General features: G+C 44.7%; 1 protein-coding gene across 1 annotated transcript; it reads right to left on the reverse strand.

Annotated features, from left to right (window-relative positions):
* Positions 1 to 3,734: 3,734 nt before the first annotated feature.
* Positions 3,735 to 4,715, reverse strand: LOC118594565 (repetitive proline-rich cell wall protein 2-like). The gene has a single exon (XM_036204501.1). The coding sequence runs from the start codon at positions 4,713 to 4,715 to the stop codon at positions 3,735 to 3,737; it is 981 nt and encodes a 326-aa protein (XP_036060394.1).
* Positions 4,716 to 23,653: the final 18,938 nt, after the last annotated feature.

Here is a 23,653-nt window from a genome sequence, read left to right on the forward strand (position 1 = left end):
GTGGCGAGGAGAAAACAGGGCTAATTGCAGTGGATACACCTGAGAGCCATCAGAATGGAGCCAACTGCAAGGACCATGCCAGAGCTGAGAAGAAGCAGACTGGACAGGGCAAGCCACTTTAGAACAAAGCTTTGGCAGTGTATAGAGAGAGGTACTTCTGTTCATTGATGTCCCCCAAAATGCGATTGCTGGGGTTTAGGAGGCTGTTTCCTGAGAGGGTTATTTATTGACTACTGCACTTTCTAGAAACATCTTGAGTGTCCATTGGATAGACAGTGACAACCCAAAATTATGCCGGAGTTTTCAGTAATTTTAAAATTGGAATAAAATATTTTATGAGTTAGAGATCATGTCAAGAAGAAAATGATACTGCTGTTAAGATCTGTTTTGGTGACATGAGAGGGGCAGCAGAACAGTCAGGGTCTCTAGGGTGCTTGAACATTTAAGCAGATATATCAGTAAAGGAAGAGAGAAGGGGAGGAGGGCTCCCACTTATCCTGTCTGTGTCCACTCTATTTTGAGAAGGTTAGAATTCCAGGAGAAGGGGATAATGTGCTTAATTATTAAAAATTAAAAAAACCATGCAAACCAAAATGGCATCCAGTGAATCTAGAGACATCTTTTCCAACAGGACTGAGGGAAAGGCGTTGGTGCTCAGAACAAGTGAGAAAGGATTTAGCTGGTGGTCTGGACTTTTCTGTGAAGGGACCTGGGGTTTCACAGATGGATGCCTTTGAACAGGAAGATCTTCAGTGTCTCATTAAAGAGACAGCACACTGCTTTTAAGAAATGAAAGAATGCCTAGTCACTGTCAGCTTGAGAACAGATTGTTGACCTTCAGTGCCCTTGAGCAAGGCTCCACATGCATAGTCCACACCTGCACATCTCCACACCATCTTTCAGGGAAGGGCATATCACCTGGATCATCCTGAATTAGGACAGGAGTCACTTCTGGAAACATGAGATATGAAGGGAGTTTGTCATTTGCAGGTAGTGCTGGGTCCCTGCGGGCCGGGTGCCAAGGAACATGTTAATTATTTCCCTTCATACCAAACCTTTATGCTTTAAATACAGTCTCTCAGAAACCCACAAGCAGATGTGCAGCGGTATAACACAAATGAAGAGCCACACTGAGCTTCTTTAGGTGTGCCAGTGGGAATTCTGGGGTGTCGGGTGGTGCACATGGGGCCCCCTCGCACATCTGTGGCTGAGGCTCTGACCCCTATTTGGCTTTTCCTGCATTTGTTTTTTCTCCTATTTTGAGCAGCACAGGGAAAAACAATGTTGCTAATGATTTCTCTGTGACCTAATTTGGCTATAGTTTATACACACACATAGAGTTCTTGGTGCAATATTAGAAAGGCACAAACTGACATTAAACCCGAGTTCCTGCTGCACAGCAAAAATGGCAGGAGGGAAAGAAGACCCCAGGAGTGGTACTCCTCTTTCCAGTGAAAACGTTCTTTGTCGTGACCTTGGATGTTTGTAAACGATGACAGAAGACAGGAAAAGTGCCAAGAATGCACAAATATGCACTACAGATTTTGTGGAAGGTACCTGAACAAAATTAATGTCTCATTTAATCTACCCCCCCCCCCCCCCCCCGCTCCACGTGGGCCGAGAGTCCCTCTGCTGTTGGAAACCCAATGACTGGTTTTGCAACGTCACCAATTTTTTTTCAATCATCCAAATACCCCAGATTCAATTAAGCTCGTAAACTTCCTACCTACGGTTCGGTGGGTGAGCAGCACCATGCAGGAGGGGAGCTGGATGAGTGTGCTGTCCATGTGAGATATAGTCCAATCAGGACCAAAGTTTTCCTTGTCAGTTTTGATATATCCGATAATAGCTGTAGGTTGTTTTGCAATGTCCAATGTCCTGTGAAGATGGGCTTTTCATATTCTTTATTGTTTTTTACTGACAAAATGTTGCCCGGACTTTTGCAGTTTTGTGAAATGAAACAACAGTAAAAACAATATATAATTTAGCCTCTTCTGCCTGAATGGAGCCTCATCCTGTGGCTAGTTTTGGTCAGGATATAGAATTCCTATTGATTGATCCCTTATAAGCATAGCCTTGGAGACTGAGCACCCCCATGCCTAACAGCACAAACCCATTCTGGTTCTCTCTGCACATGTGTGCCAGCACATAGCCTCTCTGGGTCATCTAAAATCTTACTTCCCAACAGCTTAGATTCTGCGCACATAGAAGAAGAGTACAAGCCATCTTCCAACACAGGCACAAAGAGTCCTGCATCCCTCCTTGGGTCCCTATGAGTCTCTTTTGTAGGTGGCTTGTTTCTTCTTAGGAATCCCAGGCCACCCTTTCATGCCATGTCCTTCATCCTGCCTTTGTAGAGACAGTATTTGTGGAGAATTGACAGATTGGTCAGAACATTCCTGGACCAATAAAGCCTGTCCATGTTGCCTTTTTCATGGTCATGCACACAAGTATAGGCACACTGACAGGTATGTGGCAAATTAATGAACTCACATGGAAGGCACACATGTATGGATGTATGCAGACTGAGCACACATTTCAGGCTCAGATCTGAATCACCCCCGCCCCCCAACACACACACACACACACACACACACACACACACACACACACACACCCATTGGCTAAGTCTCTTTGTGAATTACAAGCCTCTATGGTCAGAACAATTACTTAAGATTCACTTACTTCAATCTATTATAGTGCAGAGAATCAATGGTTAAAGGTTATACTTGCTGAGAAAAGCCCATAGGAGAGGCATTGCTAATGTTTTCTGTAGCTTCTTTTCACAGCAGTTAACATGTGTGAATTGGCTGTGGTTAGCATAGACCCCCTTCTGTGGCCTGGACTTTTCCCTTTACTACATCTCGTATCCCTAGCTTTTGTACCTCCACAGCACTGGGCATTCTGTGAAGTGTACACCTGTTGACAGGAGTCATATACAGATGCTCTGTGCAGAATGCACCAAGACTGAGAAACATGCTTCAAAGGTGAGAAACCAACCCTCAGTGACTGTGCCTCACCTATTGGATATGGGGCAGCAGCAACAGGAATGTCCGAAGCCAGTGAGCCTGGCACTGCAGCACCCCCAGGAACAGTGATTGGTTCTTGGAGTGTCCAGGAATGAAACCTTCATGGTAGCCTCAGCTAGGTCTTCACAGTCATCCAAAGTGCATTATCTGATGCAGAGGACTCGGAGGCTCAGAGAGATGAATAGCTTTACCAGGTTAGAAAGTCTAGAATTGGAGATTGAGGTCAGTGGTCTGGGCTCCTTCCAGGCTTCTCTCCTTCTCTGCCAACTTCGTCCTTACTGAAAATCTACCATTCTTCTCTTAGAGAAGGGACTTCACTATGCCTTCCTCTTTGCCACAAAGCCATAATTTATGACTCTCATGCCAGAGTGACATATACGTTCATTTGGTTATTGTTTGCCTGTTCAAACTTTTTGGGTTTTTTTTTTTTTTTTTGAGACAGGGTTTTTCTGTGTAGTTTTGGTGCCTGGATTTCACTCTGTAGATCAGGCTGGCCTTGAACTCACAGAGTTCCAACTGGCTCTGCCTTCCGAGTGCTGGGATTAAAGGTGTGCGCCACCACCACCCAGCCGGTCAAACACTTTTTTATCATTCCATTGTGACCACTTTACAAGTAAGAAAATGGAGACCAAGAGAAATTAAGTACATGCCAAGGTCACAGGGCCCCTCAGAGGCAGGGTTCAAATATTCACCAAGGGCTTGGTCTCACAGCACAGGGAAAACAATACCTTCTCCTCTTGAGATGGTGAAAAGTTCAGAACCAGGCCTGCAGGATGGGGCCAGAGCTGAGAAATGCTGAGCTGGAGTTGGGGGATTTTCCAAAGGTGGACTTGGGAGAATGAAGAATGCTTGGAGCTCTGCAGGTGGGGCAGGTGCAGGTGGGGCAGGTGCAGGTAGGGCAGGTGCAGGTGGGGCAGGTGCAGGTGGGGCAGGTGCAGGTGGAGCAGGTGCAGGTGGAACAGGTGCAGGTGGGGCAGGTGCAGGTGGGGCAGGTGCAGGTAGGGCAGATGCAGGTGGAACAGGTACAGGTGGGGCAGGTGCAGGTGGGGCAGGTGCAGGTGGGGCAGGTGCAGGTAGGGCAGGTGCAGGTGGAACAGGTGCAGGTGGGGCAGGTGCAGGTAGGGGCAGGTGCAGGTGGGGCAGGTGCAGGTGGGGCAGATGCAGGTGGGGCAGGTGCAGGTGGAACAGGTGCAGGTGGGGCAGGTGCAGGTGGGGCAGGTGCAGGTGGGGCAGGTGCAGGTGGGGCAGGTGCAGGTGGGGCAGGTGCAGGTGGAGCAGGTGCAGGTGGGGCAGATGCAGGTGGGGCAGGTGCAGGTGGAACAGGTGCAGGTAGAACAGGTGCAGGTGGGGCAGGTGCAGGTGGGGCAGGTGCAGGTGGGGCAGGTGCAGGTGGGGCAGGTGCAGGTGGGGCAGGTGCAGGTGGGGCAGGTGCAGGTGGGGCAGGTGCAGGTGGGGCACGTGCAGGTAGAACAGGTGCAGGTGGGGCAGGTGCAGGTGAGGCAGGTGCAGGTGGGGCAGGTGCAGGTGGGGCAGGTGCAGGTGGAGCAGGTGCAGGTGGGGCAGGTACAGGTGGGGCAGGTGCAGGTGGAACAGGTGCAGGTGGGGCAGGTGCAGGTGGGGCAGGTGCAGGTGGGGCAGGTGCAGGTGGCCAGGGTGTGCAGGACAAGACAAAGGGAGCCTACTCATGGTAGAACAGTGGGTAGGGGCAAGTGCAGGGGTGAGCAGGCAGGTGTGCAGTGGTGAAGTGTGTGGAATAGGTGTGTGTGTTTTCACGTGTGTGTGTGTGTGTGTGTGTGTGTGTGTGTGTGTGTGTGTAGTGGCAGTGGTGGGGACTGTCTGAGATTGCAGGAGGTACATGCAGTAAAGTTTCACCCAGTCTCAGGAGAGTTCATCTCCCATGCGTCTTCCAAGCTCATCACAGGAGGGCTCAGGGTATCACATATAGAGGAGAGAATCTACAGCAATGCACTGCAGAAAAGACGAAGATTGGATGGATACTGTGCCGATGTCAGGTAGGGGAGTGCAGCCACTGCTGTGGGATGACATAGAACAACTTTAACCAAGTGGCACCCCACTTCAGTGCTCAAGAAGAAGTTAGATATGGAGAGGAAGATGTGCAGAATCTTAGCACAAAACGTGAGCTGAGAATTCCAGTGCTAGGGACAGCAGTGCACACTTGAGGGAGAGAAACATAAAACAAAACATAGGAATGACAATGAGGAGGGGGAGGAGGGGGAGGTAGAGGCACAGCCAGAGCAGGTAGCAGAAGCAAGCGGAGATAAAGAGTAGGAAGAGGAGGGCAAAGAAGAGGAGCAGGAGGGTGGGAGCAGGAGGAACAGGAGACGGGTGGTGGACGTTCTGTTCTGCTGGGCATACATTCCCACTGCTGCCGCCTCCTCACTGTGCTCTTGATGCCTTTTCTGCTCTGTGGGCTCTCAAAGCCTCTGCCTTCCCCCAAACACCACCTTGGGCATCTGCAATCCTTCTCTTCACCGCCCAGACCTGTGTCCATGCAGGGCTCAGCACGGTGGCCTCCCTGCTTATCCAGCCTCGGTCCTCCTGTGACACTCCCACAGACTTTATTCACATGGCTGCTTCCCTCAGCACGCTTCTGGCTTGGTGGGAGAGCTCAGAGCAACACTTTGTATGCAAGGAAGAGATTTCTCTGTTGACCAGCAGAGTAGTTATTAAACATTAAGCATAGAGGATATTCTAGGAGTGTTGAAAATGTGGCAGCTCTTCATCCTGTTTTAGGACATTTTAGAGATTTTCATAAACAGGTTTGCCTAATACACAGTTGTTACTGTGTGGTGGGTATTGTGTTCCCTGAAATATTGTGTGTTCCCCGAAATAAACATATCTGGGGTCAGAGAACAGGCAGCCACTAGAACAAAGCCAAAAATGGTGGCTAGAAAATGGGAAGAGTAAGCCATAACAGAAGTTGGGTAGTGGTGGTGCATGCCTTTAACCCCAGCACTTGGGAGGCAGAGCCAGGTGGATCTGTGTATTCAAGGCCACTTTAGAAACAGCTAAGCATGGTGACCCACACCTTTAATCCCAGAAACCCAACCTTTAATCCCAGGGAGTGGAGGCAGAAAGAAAAAGGTATATAAGGCATGAGGACCAGGAACTAAAGAAGGAGAAAAAGCATGTAGTGAGAAAAGCATGTAGTTAGTTAAGCATTTGGTTGGTTAAGCATTCAGGCTTTGGAGCAACACAGTTCAGCTGAGATTCCTGTGGAGGAAGACTCAGAAGCTTGCAGTCTGAAGAAACAAGACCAGCTGAGGAACTAGCAAGGTGAGATAGCTGTGGCTTGTTCTGCTTCTCTGATCTTCCAGCAATCACCCCAATAACTGGCCTAGGGTTTGATTTCATTAATAAGACCTTTTAAGATTCCTACTACATTACTGTGCTGGAAATGTGCTTTTATCTTCTAGCAATTCACCTAAATTATCCTAAGTAAACTCTACAAGCTTGTAAGTCCCTTTAAAAACCATATTAAAGAGAACTGAACCCAAAGAAAAAAATCAATTGAAAATGGTAGTTCTGGTTTTGATGTATTATTTAGTCTTTAAAAAATTTTTTCCTATTTTTTTAAATGCCCAATGGAAAGGTGATGTCTAGGTAGACAAGACAAGCATTTCTAAAGTTGGTTGTGTGAGCCAGGGTTCAGTTGGTAAGTGCTTGCTTCACAAGCAAAAGACCTGAATTTGATTCTACAACCCATGTACAGAGCTGTCTGTGCACAGGGAAAACAGCTCCAATGATACACCTACTGTACAGCCTCTACATCTAAAGTTCAAGGGAAGAAGAGGGGAGAAAGGACTGTAAGAGCCAGAGGCCCAGGTCACATACTATGTGGTAGATGTGACTGAGAAACTCCACCTGTGAAATCTCAATGCTTTGCTCTCCTAAATAGTGCCGGCAATAATGATACCATTCAATATGGAAACTGCATATGGCCTTACATCTAGATAAAGAGCTATAGGCAATCAATGACTGAAGATCTCTCTCTCTCTCTCTCTTTCTCTCTCTCTCTCTCTCTCTCTCTCTCTCTCTCTCTATATATATATATATATATATATATATATATATATATATATATATATATATGTATAATATATTGCATATATTAGTTTTGTTCAGGGACCAAATCCCTGATAGAGTATTAGGGATACTAAACAGCGATACTGAACAGATTTAATAGAGGACACACACATACACACACACACACACACACACACACACACACACACACGAGAGAGAGAGAGAGAGAGAGAGAGAGAGAGAGAGAGAGAGAGAGTTCTCTTTTGTTCCTGTAATAAATCACAACTCAAAACAACTTATAGAAGAAGGTGTTCATTTTGGGTTGTGGTTCTAAAAGCATGGCAACAAGTGATGGGCCTGGCTACTGGAGCAGGAAACTGAGAGCTCACACCTTCAAATTCAAGCACAAAGCACAGAGAGCAAACAGGAAGTGGGCTGAGACAATTAAAACGTCCATGACCACTCCCTGTGACATTTCTTCCAGCAAGGCTCCTCCTCCCAAAGGTTCCACAACCTCCACAAACAGCAAATAGTACCACCAACTGGGGACCTGGTATGCCAGTACCCGAGACTATGGGGGACATTTTTCCTTTAAACCATCACGTCTATGCAACAATAATAACTAATGAAGAAGTTATGTATTTGGGGTGAGACATGGGATGGGTTAAGGGAGGGAGGGAAGGGTAGAAATAATATAAATGGAGTAGATGATGTACTTATGTATGAAATTCTCCAGAAAAGGGGAGGGGGTAGATGGTACTAAAATACCAACCAACCAACTAACCAACCAACCAACCAGCCAACTAACCAAACACCAGACAACCAAACAACCAACTAACCAACTAACCAACCAAACAACCAAATAATCAACCAACCAGACAACCAACCAATCAAGAAACAAACAAATGAACAAACAACCAAATAACCAACCAAACAAAAAACAACCAACCAACTAACTGACCAAATAACCAACCAAACAACTAAACACCAAACAACCAACCAAACACTAACCATCAACTAACCAACCAACCAACCAAACACTAACCAATCAACCAAACAAACAAACAACCAAACAACCAAACAAACAAGGTGCTAGTTGTGGTTGCTGATAATCCCAGTGATGGGTAAGTGAGGACACTGGATTTGTGGGGCTAACCAAATTGACTAGCCCCAGACCAGGGAGACTCCCTCACAAAACAAGACGGTTTGGTGTGGTGGTGCTCACCTTTAATCCTAGAACTTGGAAGGCAGAAGCAGGTGGGCCTTTTGGGAATTCCAGGTCTGCTAGGGATACATAGTGAGACCCTGCCTTAAAACAATAATCACCAAAACAAGGCAAAGGGAAAACCAGGATGAGTGGCTTCTGAGGAACGACACCTGGGGTTGGCCTGTGACCTTCAAACACACTTGTATGTGCACATATATGCACCTGCACATACATAACAAATACAAAACTGCATACATATACAGGTATCAAATTTTTTCTATGCAAGATGATGCTTTATACCAAAGATGGTGTGTTCTAAATTTTTCCAAAAGAAGTATAACTCAAAAGTATCTTCGAAAAAAGGGGGTGGAGAGCTGGCTCGTGGGTTGAGAACATTTTCTACTCTTGTAGAAGTTCTAGGTTCAGTTGGCAACACCCACGTGAACCTCACAATAGCCTATAACTTCAGTTCCAGGGGCTCCAATGCCTTCTTCTGACCTGTGCAGTTAGTAGGCACACATATAGTACACATACATTCATGAATGCCAATATTCATAGTCATATAATAAAAATAAATCATTTTAAAGGAGGAATTGAAATTGAGAGGGAGCTAGTTAGGGCAAGGGCTTTCTGGGGTGAATGAAGGGTAGTGTAGAGGCTTAGAAGTTGTAGCTGTCCCTTGGGCAGCCATTCTGTACAGAAAGGATCATGTGGTGCTATTGGAACCCATGCCTGATCCTCATGCTATGAATGGATAGAAACTGAGCACTTCCCAGAGCTCCTGGGTTTCTGTTGAGCCAGCACTGGATGAGAGGTACTTTCCATGATGAATGGAAAGGAATTCCTACTTTCAAGGTGCTTCCCCCATGAAGATGTGAGGCTGCGAGATGCACGTGTAATAAAAGTATTCATCCGTATCGCCCATAGCAACTTAAGTTCCTAATTAGTCCTTTAAGCTTGCAGTCAATGCAACCCGGATGTGAGATGAGTTTGAGCGAAAGCTACAATTACAGCATCGACATTCACATTTGCTGACATTTTTGTGCTTAAATTTGTAATCTCGACTTTGCCTTAACAAGTTTTTGTGCTTAATTTCTTCTTTTTTTTTTTTTTTTTTTTTGAAAAAGTCACAGACAACACTAATAGTATTTGCAGTGAGCAGCCTGCGTGGGTGGTGAATGGCTCTCACAGAGAGGGCAGGCTAGGGAAGGACTCATTTGGGGCTGCTCCTGTTGCTTTTGCTATGGACAACTATCTGAAAGGCTGCCATGCCCATCACAGGTGGATAACATCTAGAAACCTGTTACTGATAAAGGTGGGAACAGTTTCTAAGAAGTTTGGGGGCTGACACAAAGGGTCGCTGGACTGAAAGCATTGAGAAAGCAGTTCTTCTCTTGATCATCTTTTTGTTTGTTTGTTTAATTATTCCAAATGTAGCGAACTTGTTTAAAGTCTGTTCAGACAATAGGGACTTCACTAGCATCATATCCTCATGTTATTAGGACTCCAGCCATAGATCAAGGAATGGCTAAAGATGGAAGAAGAAACGTGTAGCAGGACCTATCTGAAGCTCTTGAGCCTCTGTGGCCCTGATCTCACTAAGGTCCAGCCTCATGGTCCAGCCAGGAGCCTACAGAGGACTGTGGTCCTGATCTTATTAAGGGCAGCCTCAGGGTGCAGCTAGAGACCTACAGAGGACTGTGGCCCTGATCTCACTAAGGTCCAGCCTCATGGTCCAGCCAGGAGCCTACAGAGGACTGTGGTCCTGATCTTATTAAGGGCAGCCTCATGGTCCATCCAGGCTGAGGAAAAAGATCAGGACAAGCTCAGTAGCTTCCCATCAGTCACTCCTGTCTGTGTTCCTCAGACCTTTGTTGTTTGTCCATCTCTTTTCTTCTTCTCCACATATCTTCTGGTTTTGCCGGACCTGGAGGGCTAAGGATGAGGCTCTACTCAAACCATCTGATGCTTTTACCCCTAAGTGTGGCTTGGAACAGACCATTCGTGACATTGACACCCTTAGCACATCTCTCTCTACCATCCAGAGTGCCCACCTTCACCTCTTACCATCTGTATCCCATATCAGAACAAGGAATTAAGAGAAGGGATAGGAAAAAGCAAGGTCTTCACAGCTTGATGTACATGCTGCTATGGTGCACAGGGGCAGGTGCTCTAGACACTGGTAACCATGGTGAGAAGTGGATGAGGTTCTGAGTCCTTGATACTGGTAGGTATCTGCTGAAGCTCAGTCCTCATAGCAGAGAAACCTCACACTTGGCCTCCCTGTATGGGATAAGTGTAGTGGGTAGCCATCCCAGCATTGGCCTGGAAGCTCCAACCCCCATTGAGGCTTCGGTAATGGTCATGCCCACAAGGCAGAGTGGAGGAGGAAGCGGAAGACCCAGGATCCGGAGGAGGTCTCTCTCTTGGTTCTGGGACTCTGGATGCAGGAGGTAGACTGAGCAGAGTTCTCCAGAGAACACCGCCGGACTGCGTCATCCCTTTCCCAGACCCTGCAACCTATCCCTTCATTTGTAAGTTACCCCACAAAATAAACCTCCCTTTTAACTATGTGGAGTGGCCTTAATAATTTCACCAATAGATGAGTAACAGCCTGAGCTGTCACTACTGTGCATTTCCCCCTCCACTTTTGGGTCTGTACACCTTTCTAGTAATACCTACAACTGTTTCTACTCTGTGCCTGTTGGAAACACCTCATACAAATGAGTGAAAGAAGGTTGGCTGTGATCCCACAGGCCCAAGGTGAAACACCCTTGCATAAGCACACTAGCTCATTGCTGTGTCTTGTGTGTTTCTTTGCCTATACAGAGGGCTAGCATAGCCCCCTTCTTTAAACAACATGGAGATGCCTGGCAGGGCCTAGGGAAGTTGCTGGAAGGCCATGGCAAGTTCCTACTCTTGTTCTGCAAGCCTCAGTCAAGTCAAGCTGGGACACAGAGCCTGGATTGTCTGCTGCCATCCCTGAGCCTTCTCTGTACCAGCTTTTGAGAAGTTATGTATGGTCCATGTCAATCAAAGTCTTACCTGCTGGCTGGAAGCTGCTTGCTATAAGCAGTCTCATCTCAGTGAAGGGAAGCTTCTTCCTGAGAGGTTCACCTTGACCATTGCTAAATTTCAGGTTAGTCATGAAAGTCCAAATTGTTAAAAGTTTTGTTATAATGGCATACTATACACATACATCACATACATGCATTGTCTTCATATATATATATATATATATATATATATATATATATATGTTTGCGATTTTTGATGTTTTTATTTTCAATATGCAATTGCTAATGTAAGTTGTAATCCTACATTATGCTTATACATAATTGACATTGTATTTCCATTTAACACAACTAGTCACTTTCTATATTTCTTCATGGTGTTTGTAATCATTATTATTTTTGACATTGATTTCATTCAATAGCTCAAACTTTGTCCAATTTGGGGTACCATTATTGGGATGATTGCTATGGATTTAATGTAATTAAGCTTTCAAATGACATACTAGTTGACGTTAAACTTCAATCCCAACTGTTTTTTTTTTTTTTTGAGGGGGGGAGGAGGGGTTTGCAAATCACAACTGTTTAAAAATCTGAGGGGCAATCCCAGACATCTTTATGTTCACTTAGGACTATAACAATATTGTTGCTAAAATGGAGTTTGAATTGGGAGTGAGCTGCCCCTATAATCATAGTCATGGCTGTGTGGACTCAGGTTTGGGAAGAAAAGGGGCCCAGGAAAAGGGACCTGACATTATGTGGACATAGAGTGGCAGAGTTCAGATCAGGAACACGATCTGACTTTTCTCCTCCACTGGTGACACATCTTCCAGGTGAGGATGGTGATGGAGCAAAGACTTACCTTGGTCTTCAGGCCTTGGCTCTTGCCTGATATCTCTATGAGAAAGCTGTTAGAGGCTTTTCCCCTAGTGTGGGAATTTGGGGTACAAAATAGTAAACATTTAAATCAGAAATAAATCATTTCATTGAACAATCAATTATTTACACACATCAGTAATGCGTGTCTTAGGGATAAATTAGTTTTACACACCTTTGTACTGGGCTTCCTTCTCAACTACAGTGGCACAAATGATCACCGGCAGCTGACTGTGGGCGAGCAGCTGGGTGCTTCTCAGACACACTCACCTTGGAGAAGAGCACCTAGACTCTTCTTGCTTCTACTGGTGGCCTCTCCCTTCTTGTGTGGAAGGTGCTGACCTCTGTCCTCAACAAGTATCCATCTCTTTGCAAGAAAGCGACGGTTAGGGCTTGATGGATTTTTAAAAACTCAATTTGGGGTAATTGTGTAGTATGTGCTCAAAACTGTTTTCTATGAAGTCCTTCTGATTTTGAATAGCTTGGCCTTAAATACCGAAATGCATTCACTTTTCTTTTTTGAGCTACTACACTGACTATTAGCTACAAAGATGGCACAGAATCATCACACAGCCAGGAAGTATGCAGCAGCAAATGCTGGCTGGGATGACCCGCTTTCTGTACAGAGGAACCCTGTTATGCCACCGACTTCCACATCAGTGGCCACTTCACTCACTTTCTTCCGAAGTTTGCAGTAGGAAAATATTAAGATCTGATTGATGCATCTTTTGAAAGTCCTATGTTAGTCCTTAGTGTGTAATAACTGGAGCCACGTGTGGAGACACCTTACCCGGAGCGGCAGATCTCCAGTTAAATTATCCGTGGTATTGGGAACGTGCAGGTCGTTGACTATCCCAATTTAATTTGGGCAGTACAGGACATTTCTAATAATTAATACTGTAATAACACTTAATGATCTGCACTCATGCAATCTGAAAATCCAGCTAATGGTGCGGTTTTAGTGATTGCACAAACAGCAAGTTTTAAATGTGTCAAATGCTGCTATTTCAGCATCCTGATGCCAAGCGGGAGACCCTGCCTGTGGGCTCCAGCTGACCCCAGCCCAAGCCTAGACAAGGCTGTGGTGGTGCTGGGTGGGTCTCCAGGGAAGGCTTCTGGGTGGCATGGGAGCTGGGGCAGGAGAAGTCGAGGGAATGACATACTTCTTCCAGATGGAAGACACATTTAAAAGCTGTGTGAATTGTCACTGCAGATGAGGGGTTGCCAGATAGTGGAGATGAGGTTCAGAGTGGTAAGGACTGTGCAAACTTCATTAGAAAGGAGTTAATATTTTGGAGACTTGCCCAATATATAGCGCCTTGTTCATTAACCTCACCCTCTGCTTGTCTTGCTGTTCCATTTGGCACATACACAACTGCCCTTAGGTACCCTTTAGGGCAGATCTCAGCCATTTCAGAGACCCTCCTTCCAGACCCATGTGTGGTAGTATCATGCTTTGTTGAGAACTGTGGTGCAGTTGTTATTATTATTATTATTAAATTAGAAACCATTCCATTTTATATCACCTATCATTTCAAGGAGAAAAACTGAACTTACACAGCATGGTTAGTATAACCAGGGTAGTCATTAGTGGTTTGCTGTCTTAACCCATCATTGCTTATGCACACACACCCCCCAACACACACTCTCTAGGATTCCCAACACTAGTCATTTTCAAGAATGAGAGGGAAGACTTCAGGAACATACAAAGGCAATGTTGTTTTGACACCACACCATGTAAGACCTGCTTTCTCACTGTCCTCTCCACAGCACTCCTGGGGTGCAGGGACCTGATACCCCCAAACGGATCAACTCATTAGACCATGCAGATCCCTTATTGGCTGGTGATACAGATCCAGGAGAGAGACAGATCCATGTGGTGCCAGCAACACATGAATTGGCTTTTTACAGGTTCATGTATTTGAAATCCTTTCTCTCACAGACGTCACCAATTCCAAGCTGCCTTTCAACTTAAATTTAGCTTAGATGACACACCTGTGTGAAGGGAAACAATGGGGTCATTTGTAGGAGGTTATTACTGATGACTTCAATGTGGTTAAGCTTCTCTGTTTCTCTTCCCGGTTAGGCTTTTACAGGCTGTAATGTGGTGTTCTGTAGCCACTGTTCTGATGCTGCTGGGATGTCACCAGCCTCAGGGAGGGACTGCCTGCTCATTGATTGGCATGAGGAGAGTCCATTAAAGAAGTCTTTAGAATCCAAGGAACAGGAAGAAGATACCGGGTGAAGCATTCCTAACAGGTCAAGGAAGAGAGAAGAAGGGTTAACATAAATCAATCCTCTTACCCAGGATGTCCCAATAGAGCAGGCTGCCCCTGCTTTCCAGAAAGCTCCATCCTGCATCGGACCCCTGTCCTCCCACCTCTGTCCTGAGGCCTGATTCCTCTGCTTTCAGAGTGCAGGTCTCATTAGCAAGAGGAATTAAATTAACTGTTTAGGAAAAAAAAAAAAAGCCTTATCCCCATTAAAGCAACATTAAAGGTGCATCATACTCATGGGCTTACAGAGTGAGAGGTAAATTCAGGCTGAAATCTTGCCTTCGCTTAATCAAACTCGATTCTCCAATCCTGTGACTCATCCACTAAGTACATTCCAAAATTTCAGCTAAATGAACGTCCAAGACCATACTGTGAGTCAGATGAGATTAACCCCATTTTATAGATGATTAAATCAAGTCCACAGAGACAGTCCAGGCCTGGTCCAAACCACAGTGGGATAGGAATCTAGGATATGTGTTTCTTCCCACACTAATGTTTATACCTCAGTTGAGGACACGTGACATTTCAGGCCCACTGACACAGCTGGATCTACAGGGACTGACTCTAGGTTTCATGTTTCCAATAGCATGTTCAACTCGATTTCAGATTGATGGTCTAGCTGGGGTAGGTGGGCTCAGTGTGGGGAAGGGCTTGGCGCTCCCAAGCCCGCGCCAAGTGGAGGAGGCTGCCATTTCCCTGCTCAACTAACAGTCCGTTTACCCTTAGCAGAGCACCTCCTCTGTTGAGGGCTGGAGATCTGTCCTAGGGACTGAAGTAGAGCTGCTGTGGACCATGAGCAGAGCAGCTAGCTCCATCCCTTCACCTAGACACCCTGGGACAGTGCTAAGGGTTGCATGAACCACATGGAAGAGGGTTGATTGTGGAGGTTTGGGCCAGGTGAATCCTGATACCTGGCAACAAACGGGAGCGGGAGCACATGGGATCAGACTGGGGCTCACAGCTTGCTGTATTCTCTGCTGTGTCAGTGAGGCTCACAGTGGTTGTCAGGGCACAGCTGTGGTCAGGGTGAGGAAAGACTACAGTGACTCAGCATGCAGATACCAAACATGCATGAAACTCTTTCAGTATGCAAATGTGGTAGAGAAAGATAGTTGAGTCAGCCTGGGCCTTTCCCTTAGTGCAGATGCCTGATTTACATAAGAGACGCCCTTTACATGTGTGCAGCCAGGGTACACATGAATCGCCACATTTAATCCTAGGAGGTGCTCATGAGTTCGAACTGCTTTTGTTCTGAATTTCCAGACAAGGAAACGAAGGCATTGTAACTTCCTCGAGAAACAAAGGCTGGTAGCAGACACTGAAATGCTGTCAGGCTCTCTGTTCTGTAACCCTAGACAGGGGGCAGATGTTTATAGGTGCGGACAAGGGTGATAGTGGCCAGGGTGAGAGCTGTGCCTGACCACCTCCCCCATCCCCTAAACCTGGGCAGCTCTGCTGGGAAGCTGTCTGCCCACATGTGTAGACCTCCTGTACTTCCATAGACTAGAAGTAACTCAAATGCCACTTCTGGTCCAAGGCTGTATTCTAGCAGCCATTGTCCCAGCAGCTGATTCCTTGTCCTCTTCGCTCCTTCTTGGGTATGGCCAGCAGACCTCAGAGTTTCACTTCAGGACCCCATTGGAGGATGGTTACCAGGAAGGAGCTCAGAGTCTCCCAGCCATATCTCAAGGCTTCTGTGCAACTTTCCCAGGAAAGAAGAAGGGTTCTGTGCTTGGAGCTGTTGGTGGTTTATCTCTCCGTGGAAACAGCATGGAGGATGTTTATAATGTTGACTTAAGTAGTTCTACAGAGGCTGCTTACAACTGTACAGAGCCTGGTGCATTTGGATCCACAACTTACTGTACTTTGGCCCAAACCTGTAAAAGAGGGAACGGACCTTCTTCTGGACTGTCATATGACTACAGTAGTGTCATGGCCCTCAGTCAGCTGTCAGCTCTAGGAAGACTCATTCTAACTCTGCTCCCAGTGTTGCCCTGGAGGCAAGTATATGCTTTTCTGCCCCTGCCCACAGCAAGCCACAATTCTAGTCCAGGAAACACAGAGGACCCAAGATGTATCTTGAGCCTTGAATTTGTGGAGCAAAGTGTGGAGCTGAACCTGAGGTTCAGAAACAGGGAAACAGCCATGTTTCTACTGTGTCACAGCCGCACATCAGTTATCACAGGGGTTTAAAGCATCTGGATGGCTGATAGATTGGCTGCTCCATTTGAATCACGACCAGATGTTTGGTGTCGTGGAGACACCGCTGAGATGTCAAGGTAATGATGGCACAAAACAAGTTATCAGTGCACAGAATAAGCCTTTGCTCCTAGCTCATTAAACACAACACAAATGTTTTCATGTAACACACCCTGTCATAAGAAATAAAAGAATATATTTTCAGCTTTAAAACACACAGGAGCTGGAGGCTGGGGGCAATTACAGCAAATTCTAGGTCAGATTGATTTATATTGCAAGATGCTGTTTACAAAAACATATATAAATTAACAAACAAGCAAAACTCTAGGCCCCAAACTATGCAAACTATGCAAGATGAAATTACTGATTGTAACATATTGCCCTTAAAAATAAGATCACAAAATACTATAATTATACCTAACTCATTATATGACAATTTTCAATTATTACAAATCACAAATACATGAAATGTTAAATGTAATTAAGACTTAAACTACCTAAAACAAACTATTGTATGCTGATAAAACATTACATTTTAAAATCTCAGACAAATAATAGAAACCAGAATGCATTTATATTATTATAATTCACTTCAAATTTCCAAAAGTGGACAAAACCTAGCTATGCATTTGCACAAATTTTTGCATTAAGAAATAGTCTCATTTGTTTGGAAAGGTATTTCTATGTTTAATCTCCTCTCTTTCAAGCAGGTTTGTGCATATCTGGCATTCCTACACATCTGTTCTAGCACACCCTTCGCTGCACATTTGTACTGTAGTTTTACTAAAACCTCAATCAGTTCATGTCATTCATATGGGCTATTTTCTTTTGCTTTAGCAACATTACCTATCTGTGTTTTAAGCACAGCAAGCAGCAGCATTCAGTGGATGTAGAATTTGAGGTCTAATATCAACGGAGCAGTTACCAGAAACAATATGGCCAGGGCTGATTCTTTGTTTCTCACTCTCTTTGAAAAGAACCTTTTTAAAGTTTTTTACTTTCAAGCATGCATTCAGAGTGTGAAGCAAATGAAGGCATCTTCCTCAATAATAAAGCATAATTGGAAAGTAAGAGCCCTCAGAGGGCAGAAACGGCCACTGAGCTGAACAGCAGTCAATGTAGTTTCTTGTAGCGAACAATATTTATTTGTAGAATAAATTATTGATATGAGCATAGATTTAATTGAGTATTATTTGGATTAAAAGATGCTTTTTGTCAACCAATTGATCTTGATGTGTTAATAAGGCAGTCTCTATTTTAGCTTAGTGTTGGGCTAAAGAGCTTTCACTACTTGCTGAGATTATTTTTTTTTCCTCAAGGGTAGGGTGGTATCTTGAAGCCTTACCTCACAGCAAAGAGCACATGAAACTTCTAGCTCTTGACTGCATGGCTGCCTTCTTGTGGGTCTGTTCTTACGTTAAGACCCTTTTAGGAGCATATCTTCCCTCCGAGGGAAAGTAGCAGCCGATGCTGCAGCACAGATGTCTTTCAAGTCTGATGTTTTCAACCTGGAGCTTCAAAAAATAATATGTGTTCTAGGAAGGACTCTGGCTCCCATCAAGCCTCTCTTCTATTGTTTTCTGATTCTTTTCAATGTTGGATAAGAAAACGAGTAATTATAGTTAAAGCTAGGAATGGGAAAGTGAGGTCTTACAGAAAAGACATCAAAAGTGAATAATTTCAGAGGTTCTCTGCAGCACAGGTTCAACATCAGGGGCTTCTTCAATATGCATCTGCTAAAAATGAAGTCCTGGGGACCCATGAAAGGTCTGTTATATAAAGATAATGAGCATGAAGCAGTCAGAGGGAAGGAGTCAGGAAAGGGTTATTCTACCCCATCATCCTTTCCAACCTTGGCATTTTATTCATATTCTTTCTCAATAGCTTCATTTTTCCTTTTGTTTACCAACAAGGTAAACAATGTAAGTATAGATTCATATTTACATATTAAGATTTGGTAGATAGTCGATGTGAATTTGTGAAACACACCAGAACCCCGACTGAACTGGGGGAGATTGAAACACATAGTATTTTTGCTTGTCTTGGTTAATTCTGAAAATAAGTTGCTAGGCTGTGGACTAGTACTTGCTCCATTGTGGGTTTTTGAGGGGTTGACATATAAAACCTAGTTGCACTTTTGAGTACATGCATCCTTGTGTGCGAAGAGTCCTGTGTCAACCAGTCTAGGTTGTCAGGCTGGCCGGTTGACATGGTGACTGTAGTAGTGAGGGACAGTCTCAGCATTTGGATCATGGGATTCTTAAATATCTCACTGCCTGTGCCCCTGACCAAGAAGTATGTTATCACTTTTTGAGCCCCTTGGATCCCCTTTTCTTCTTCAATGGAGAGGAAAAGCCATAGTGCTGAGGTCCAAGTAAGATGTATGCCCAGCATCTGACAGTCACTTCTTTTCAATGTCAGACTGAACTGTCAGTAGTTCTGGTATATTATCAGGCTATCAGTAGGACTCAGTGAGGGTACTTGAGAAGGCACCCAAGTTAACGATGTGTGGAGCCTGGTTCTTTGTCTGCAAGCTTCTGCACTGGTGATGGGATTGGTAGAGGGTTTGTGGAGGCTCAGTTTAGATTCCTGGATCTCCTAGATAGAGACGCACCTCCACTAAGACATCAAGAGCTGCAACAACTTCAATATGTCATCCCTTTATATGCAGGAGAAGAAAATGTAAACAGTACCTTCTATGCACTGTAGACTAGAGCACAGACAGCTTTTGGTGTATTCGTTTATTTTGATCTCTGAAAATGATTTGCCTGTGAAAGACAAACATTCTGTCCTCAGTTTAAAAGCCAAGATGGACCTCATTAGCTGCTATTCCACTGCCTCATTTTACAGTTAGAAAACCTTGGCCTACATACGTGTTTCACGCCTCTACTCATACTAGAGTAAAGGCAAACCTGCCTTTCTCCTTATAACCGGGCTGCAGACAGTCTTCATGGGGGAACACCAAGATTCAGGTATGCTGATCTGATACCATACCTGAGATGTCCCTGGTCTAGTTTTGTCACCTGATCTTATTCTGGGATGTGTGTGTTTGTATGCACTCTTCACGGGAGAGAGACTCTGTTGGCCTGGGTGTGACAGATCATCAAAGATCAAGCTATGAGACATTCTGTGGACTCCAGACAAGGAGGACGCCACCATGACCTGCCAGAAGAAAGGAAACCATATAGAGAGCCAGGTATCCATGACACCTGCTCAAGTAGTCCTCCCCAACCCTGTGTCTAGCCTGGGTTTGTCTGCCTCTTGTTTTGACATGGCTTTCACTTTTGCAAATTAACCTTGACTTTCAAAGACAACAGACATTGATTTGGTCCTGGTGAGCACGGATCCTCAAGATGCCAGTGAACTTAGGGTCCATCATCACCCATGTAGTCTCCACCCAGTACCCCTGCAGTAGCCAAGCACACCAGGACACTCTGTGTTCCTTTTGGAAATCCATGGGTTGGGTGCCACGGTCAGGTCATTTTTTGTAAGCCTTGTTTTCCTGTTGGTGTGTCCAAGTCAGTGAACAGATTCTCACACATTTATAAATCTGTCCTCAGTTCCACGTCCCCACTATTTAATACCACTTTGCCTGGCCACTGGGCTTATGAGCTGAAAGCACCTGATGTAGGGAGGCACGTGTTCTCACTATGATTAGTAAGGAGTTTGGGTGAGATTTCCCCCAGCACAAGCTGACAAGCTGCCCTGCATATTGTCATTTATCATTGTACACTAGATCTGTCAACTAGAGAAACAATTTCAATAAAAAAAAATTCTGCATGAAATTACTTTCCCGGAGAAAAAAGCAGTTGTGCCGATGTGTGTACCCATCTGTGTCTCTCTGTCGTTTTTTGTTTTTTTCCTTTGACTTTTTCTTTTTTCTTTTCTTTTTTTTTTTAATTTTGGCTGTGAAAGGTACTTAATGTACCAAAAACAATTTGTACAGACATTATTTTACCAATTGCTAGTGTGTACGCCTTGCTGAGGCCTCCCTTATCTAACTGTTGTTAATACATTTTCATGCTGTGCTCCTACGGCTTCATTTTACAGTTGAGGAGATCACCCATTCCATGCTGTGCTGGAAATGGGACCCTCGTCACTCGGGTCCACAGAGTACACTTAACACGGGAACAGGCATCAGCACTCGAGGAGTTACACCAGCTTCTTGCTGTTAGACTTCCAGTTGTAACATGGGCCTGCCTGCTTGTTGGCTTCTGAAGACCATGCAGCTCAGCATAGTATGCAGTGTGGGTGCCCTGCTCATGAGAAAGCCAGGGACATGCATGGACTGGGCAATAGGTAGACTCTATCTTGGACAGAGTCTGAGTTGACACGCCCTCCCCGGCTCTGGAGTGGTTCCTATCTTTGTTTGGCTTGTCTTGGGAGCTCAGTGACTAGCAGGGAATCTGAGACCCACAGTTGGGAGAGCTGGCATGGCCAATAATTGCCATGGAATTATGCTCTGGGACAGCTGAGAGGCTGGATCAGCCTTGAAGGCCCTTGTTTTCCACCCTGTCAGCTTCCCACCCAACTATGGATTTCCAGTCATCACTGATGATGATTCTGCTGACATCCCCATCAGAAAATGAGTTTTTCACTCCCCACTTGGTTGACTCAGTTCATAGGGTGAAACTTTGTCAAAAAAAAAAAAAAAAAGAAAGAAAGCCACTCTCCTGCCTCTCTATCATTCGCCTGCAATTTTCAGAGTCAGAACTCAGCCAGCCCCCTTGGGATGTCATCTCCCTCTCCTGGGCCCTACACTGTCTTTTCCATGGTGCCATGGGAGATGGGGTTTTCTATCTGTAGAAGCTGGCCACAAATGGAAAGATTATACTATAACCAGAATATTAAGACTGTATTTTAACTAGAATTCAATAGAAATTAGGCATTTATAAACCAAACAACTGAGCATTGCCTTAAAGTTGGAGTCAGATTTAGAGATGAATTCCTGTATATGTGGAATGGTGGTTGCTTTGTATAGTATGTTTGCCTTGTTTATGATGTCTTAGTCCTGGTAGAAAAGTTCTCTGAAGCCAAGAAAAAGCCAAAGGTCTAAAGCTACCACAATATTGTCCAGGAAACAGAGTAAAATAGGGTTTTTATTTTTCTATTTTTTTCTTGTTATATCTAGCTCTTTAATACAGAAATACTAATATTCTCAGGCTGGAGAGATGGCTCACCGGTTAAGAGCACTGGCTGCTCTTTCAGAGGTCCTGAGTTCAATTCCCAGCACCCACATGGTGGCTCCCAACCATCTGTAATGAAATCTGGTGCCCTCTTCTGGCATGTAGGCGGAACACTGTATACATAATAAATAAATCTTAAAAATAAAAAAAAAAGAATGAAAAAAAATTCTAAAAAAATAGAAGTACTAATATTCTCAATGAAAAAATGCACCCCAGCTATAGAGACATAAGAGGAGACTTGTCATCAAAGCAATTGTCCATTCGGCTATATTTTTAGTGCATGAGGTATATGTCAACCCATGTGTGGAGATTAAGAATGGAGTCCCAAAGAGTTAACATCTATACTGGAGGCGAGAAAACACATGAACAGAAATGACAGCTACTGACATTTGCTGAACATAATTTTGTGTTATATACATAATATATCTCATCACATTGTCCAGTGTCATGTGGGGGTAGAGACTATGACTGTCATTATATAGGTGAGGGCAGGAATTTTCATCATATGTGGGCAAGGCTGGTAATTGTTTCTTTGACATTCATGTCCTCTAAGAACCTTACTTAGAAATAAGTTGTGGTAAGTTAGATGAAGATGAGTCATTCTGGGTAATAGTGAGCCCTACTGTTATTTTAGTATACTTACAAGAAGAGGAGAAAGAGCTAGGGAAGTGGCTAAGTGGGTGAAGTACTTGGTGTGCAAGAGTAGGGAGTTGGGTTCTAATCTCCAGAAGACATGTAAAACTAGATGTGGTAGCATATGTTTACAGTGACAGTTCTCCTTTGGTAAGATGTGTGGTGGAAGCAGCAGAAAATTGGAAGACTGAGGAGTGGGTAGCCTGACATGCACAGTGGTGTACAAGAGATTCTGTTTCAAATCCAGTGCAAAGTGAGGGACAAACCTGAGGTCTTCATTTGATTTTTACATTCATACTTTGGCATGTACATGCCTATACACATGCATAGCACACAGACACACACACACACACACAGAGAGAGAGAGAGAGAGAGAGAGAGAGAGAGAGAGAGAGAGAGAGAGAGAGAGAGAGAGAGACAGACAGAGACAGAGACAGAGACAGAGACAGAGAGAGAGGTATTAAAATGAAATAAAGGTAAAGAAGACAAAAAGAAAAGGACAAGAATTTAGAGACACAAAGGGAAAAGATGGCTGTGTACAGGTGGAGGCTGAGATTGGATTGATGCATCTACCAACTAGGGTCTACCGAAGCCCCCAAAAGGTAGGGGAGGCAAGCAGACCCTTTCCTTGAACCCTAAGAGAAAACATGGACACGTCAACACCCAGACTCAGACTTCTTACCTAAAGAGCTAGGGACAGTCACCATCACTTTAGGACACCCTCTGAGCTCTTGCCTTGTCATGGCAGCAGAGAAAGCTAGTAGAAAGAGAAGAAAGAGCACAGCACCTTCCTGCAGGAGAGCTGGCTGCTGTGGTTGGCCAGGATTGTACAACTATCTACTACCACTTGGAGGTGACCTGTCACCTCCAGGCTCAGATTTTGAAATAGTCCTACGCTTATGTCCTCACTAAACTTAATGATTTTGAGCCTTTAAGAATGGAGTCTGGCCGGTAGAACTGGGTTTCTGTTTATACCCATGCCTGGGTTTGTGTACACTTCTTTGCTTCTTGGACTTTTGAGGTGGGAGTGCCTGCTCCCACACTCCTGCTACCATGAATATCATCATATCTTCACTGACAAGATGTATTGCAGCCCTCTAAAATCCTGAACCAGAGTAAATACTTCGTCAAGTAAGATGTTTCTGTAAGGTAGTTGAACACAGTAGTAGAAATCTGACCACTAAAGTAA

This window comes from Onychomys torridus, chromosome 13, assembly GCF_903995425.1.
Source record: "Onychomys torridus chromosome 13, mOncTor1.1, whole genome shotgun sequence".
NCBI classification, from domain to species: domain Eukaryota; kingdom Metazoa; phylum Chordata; class Mammalia; order Rodentia; family Cricetidae; genus Onychomys; species Onychomys torridus.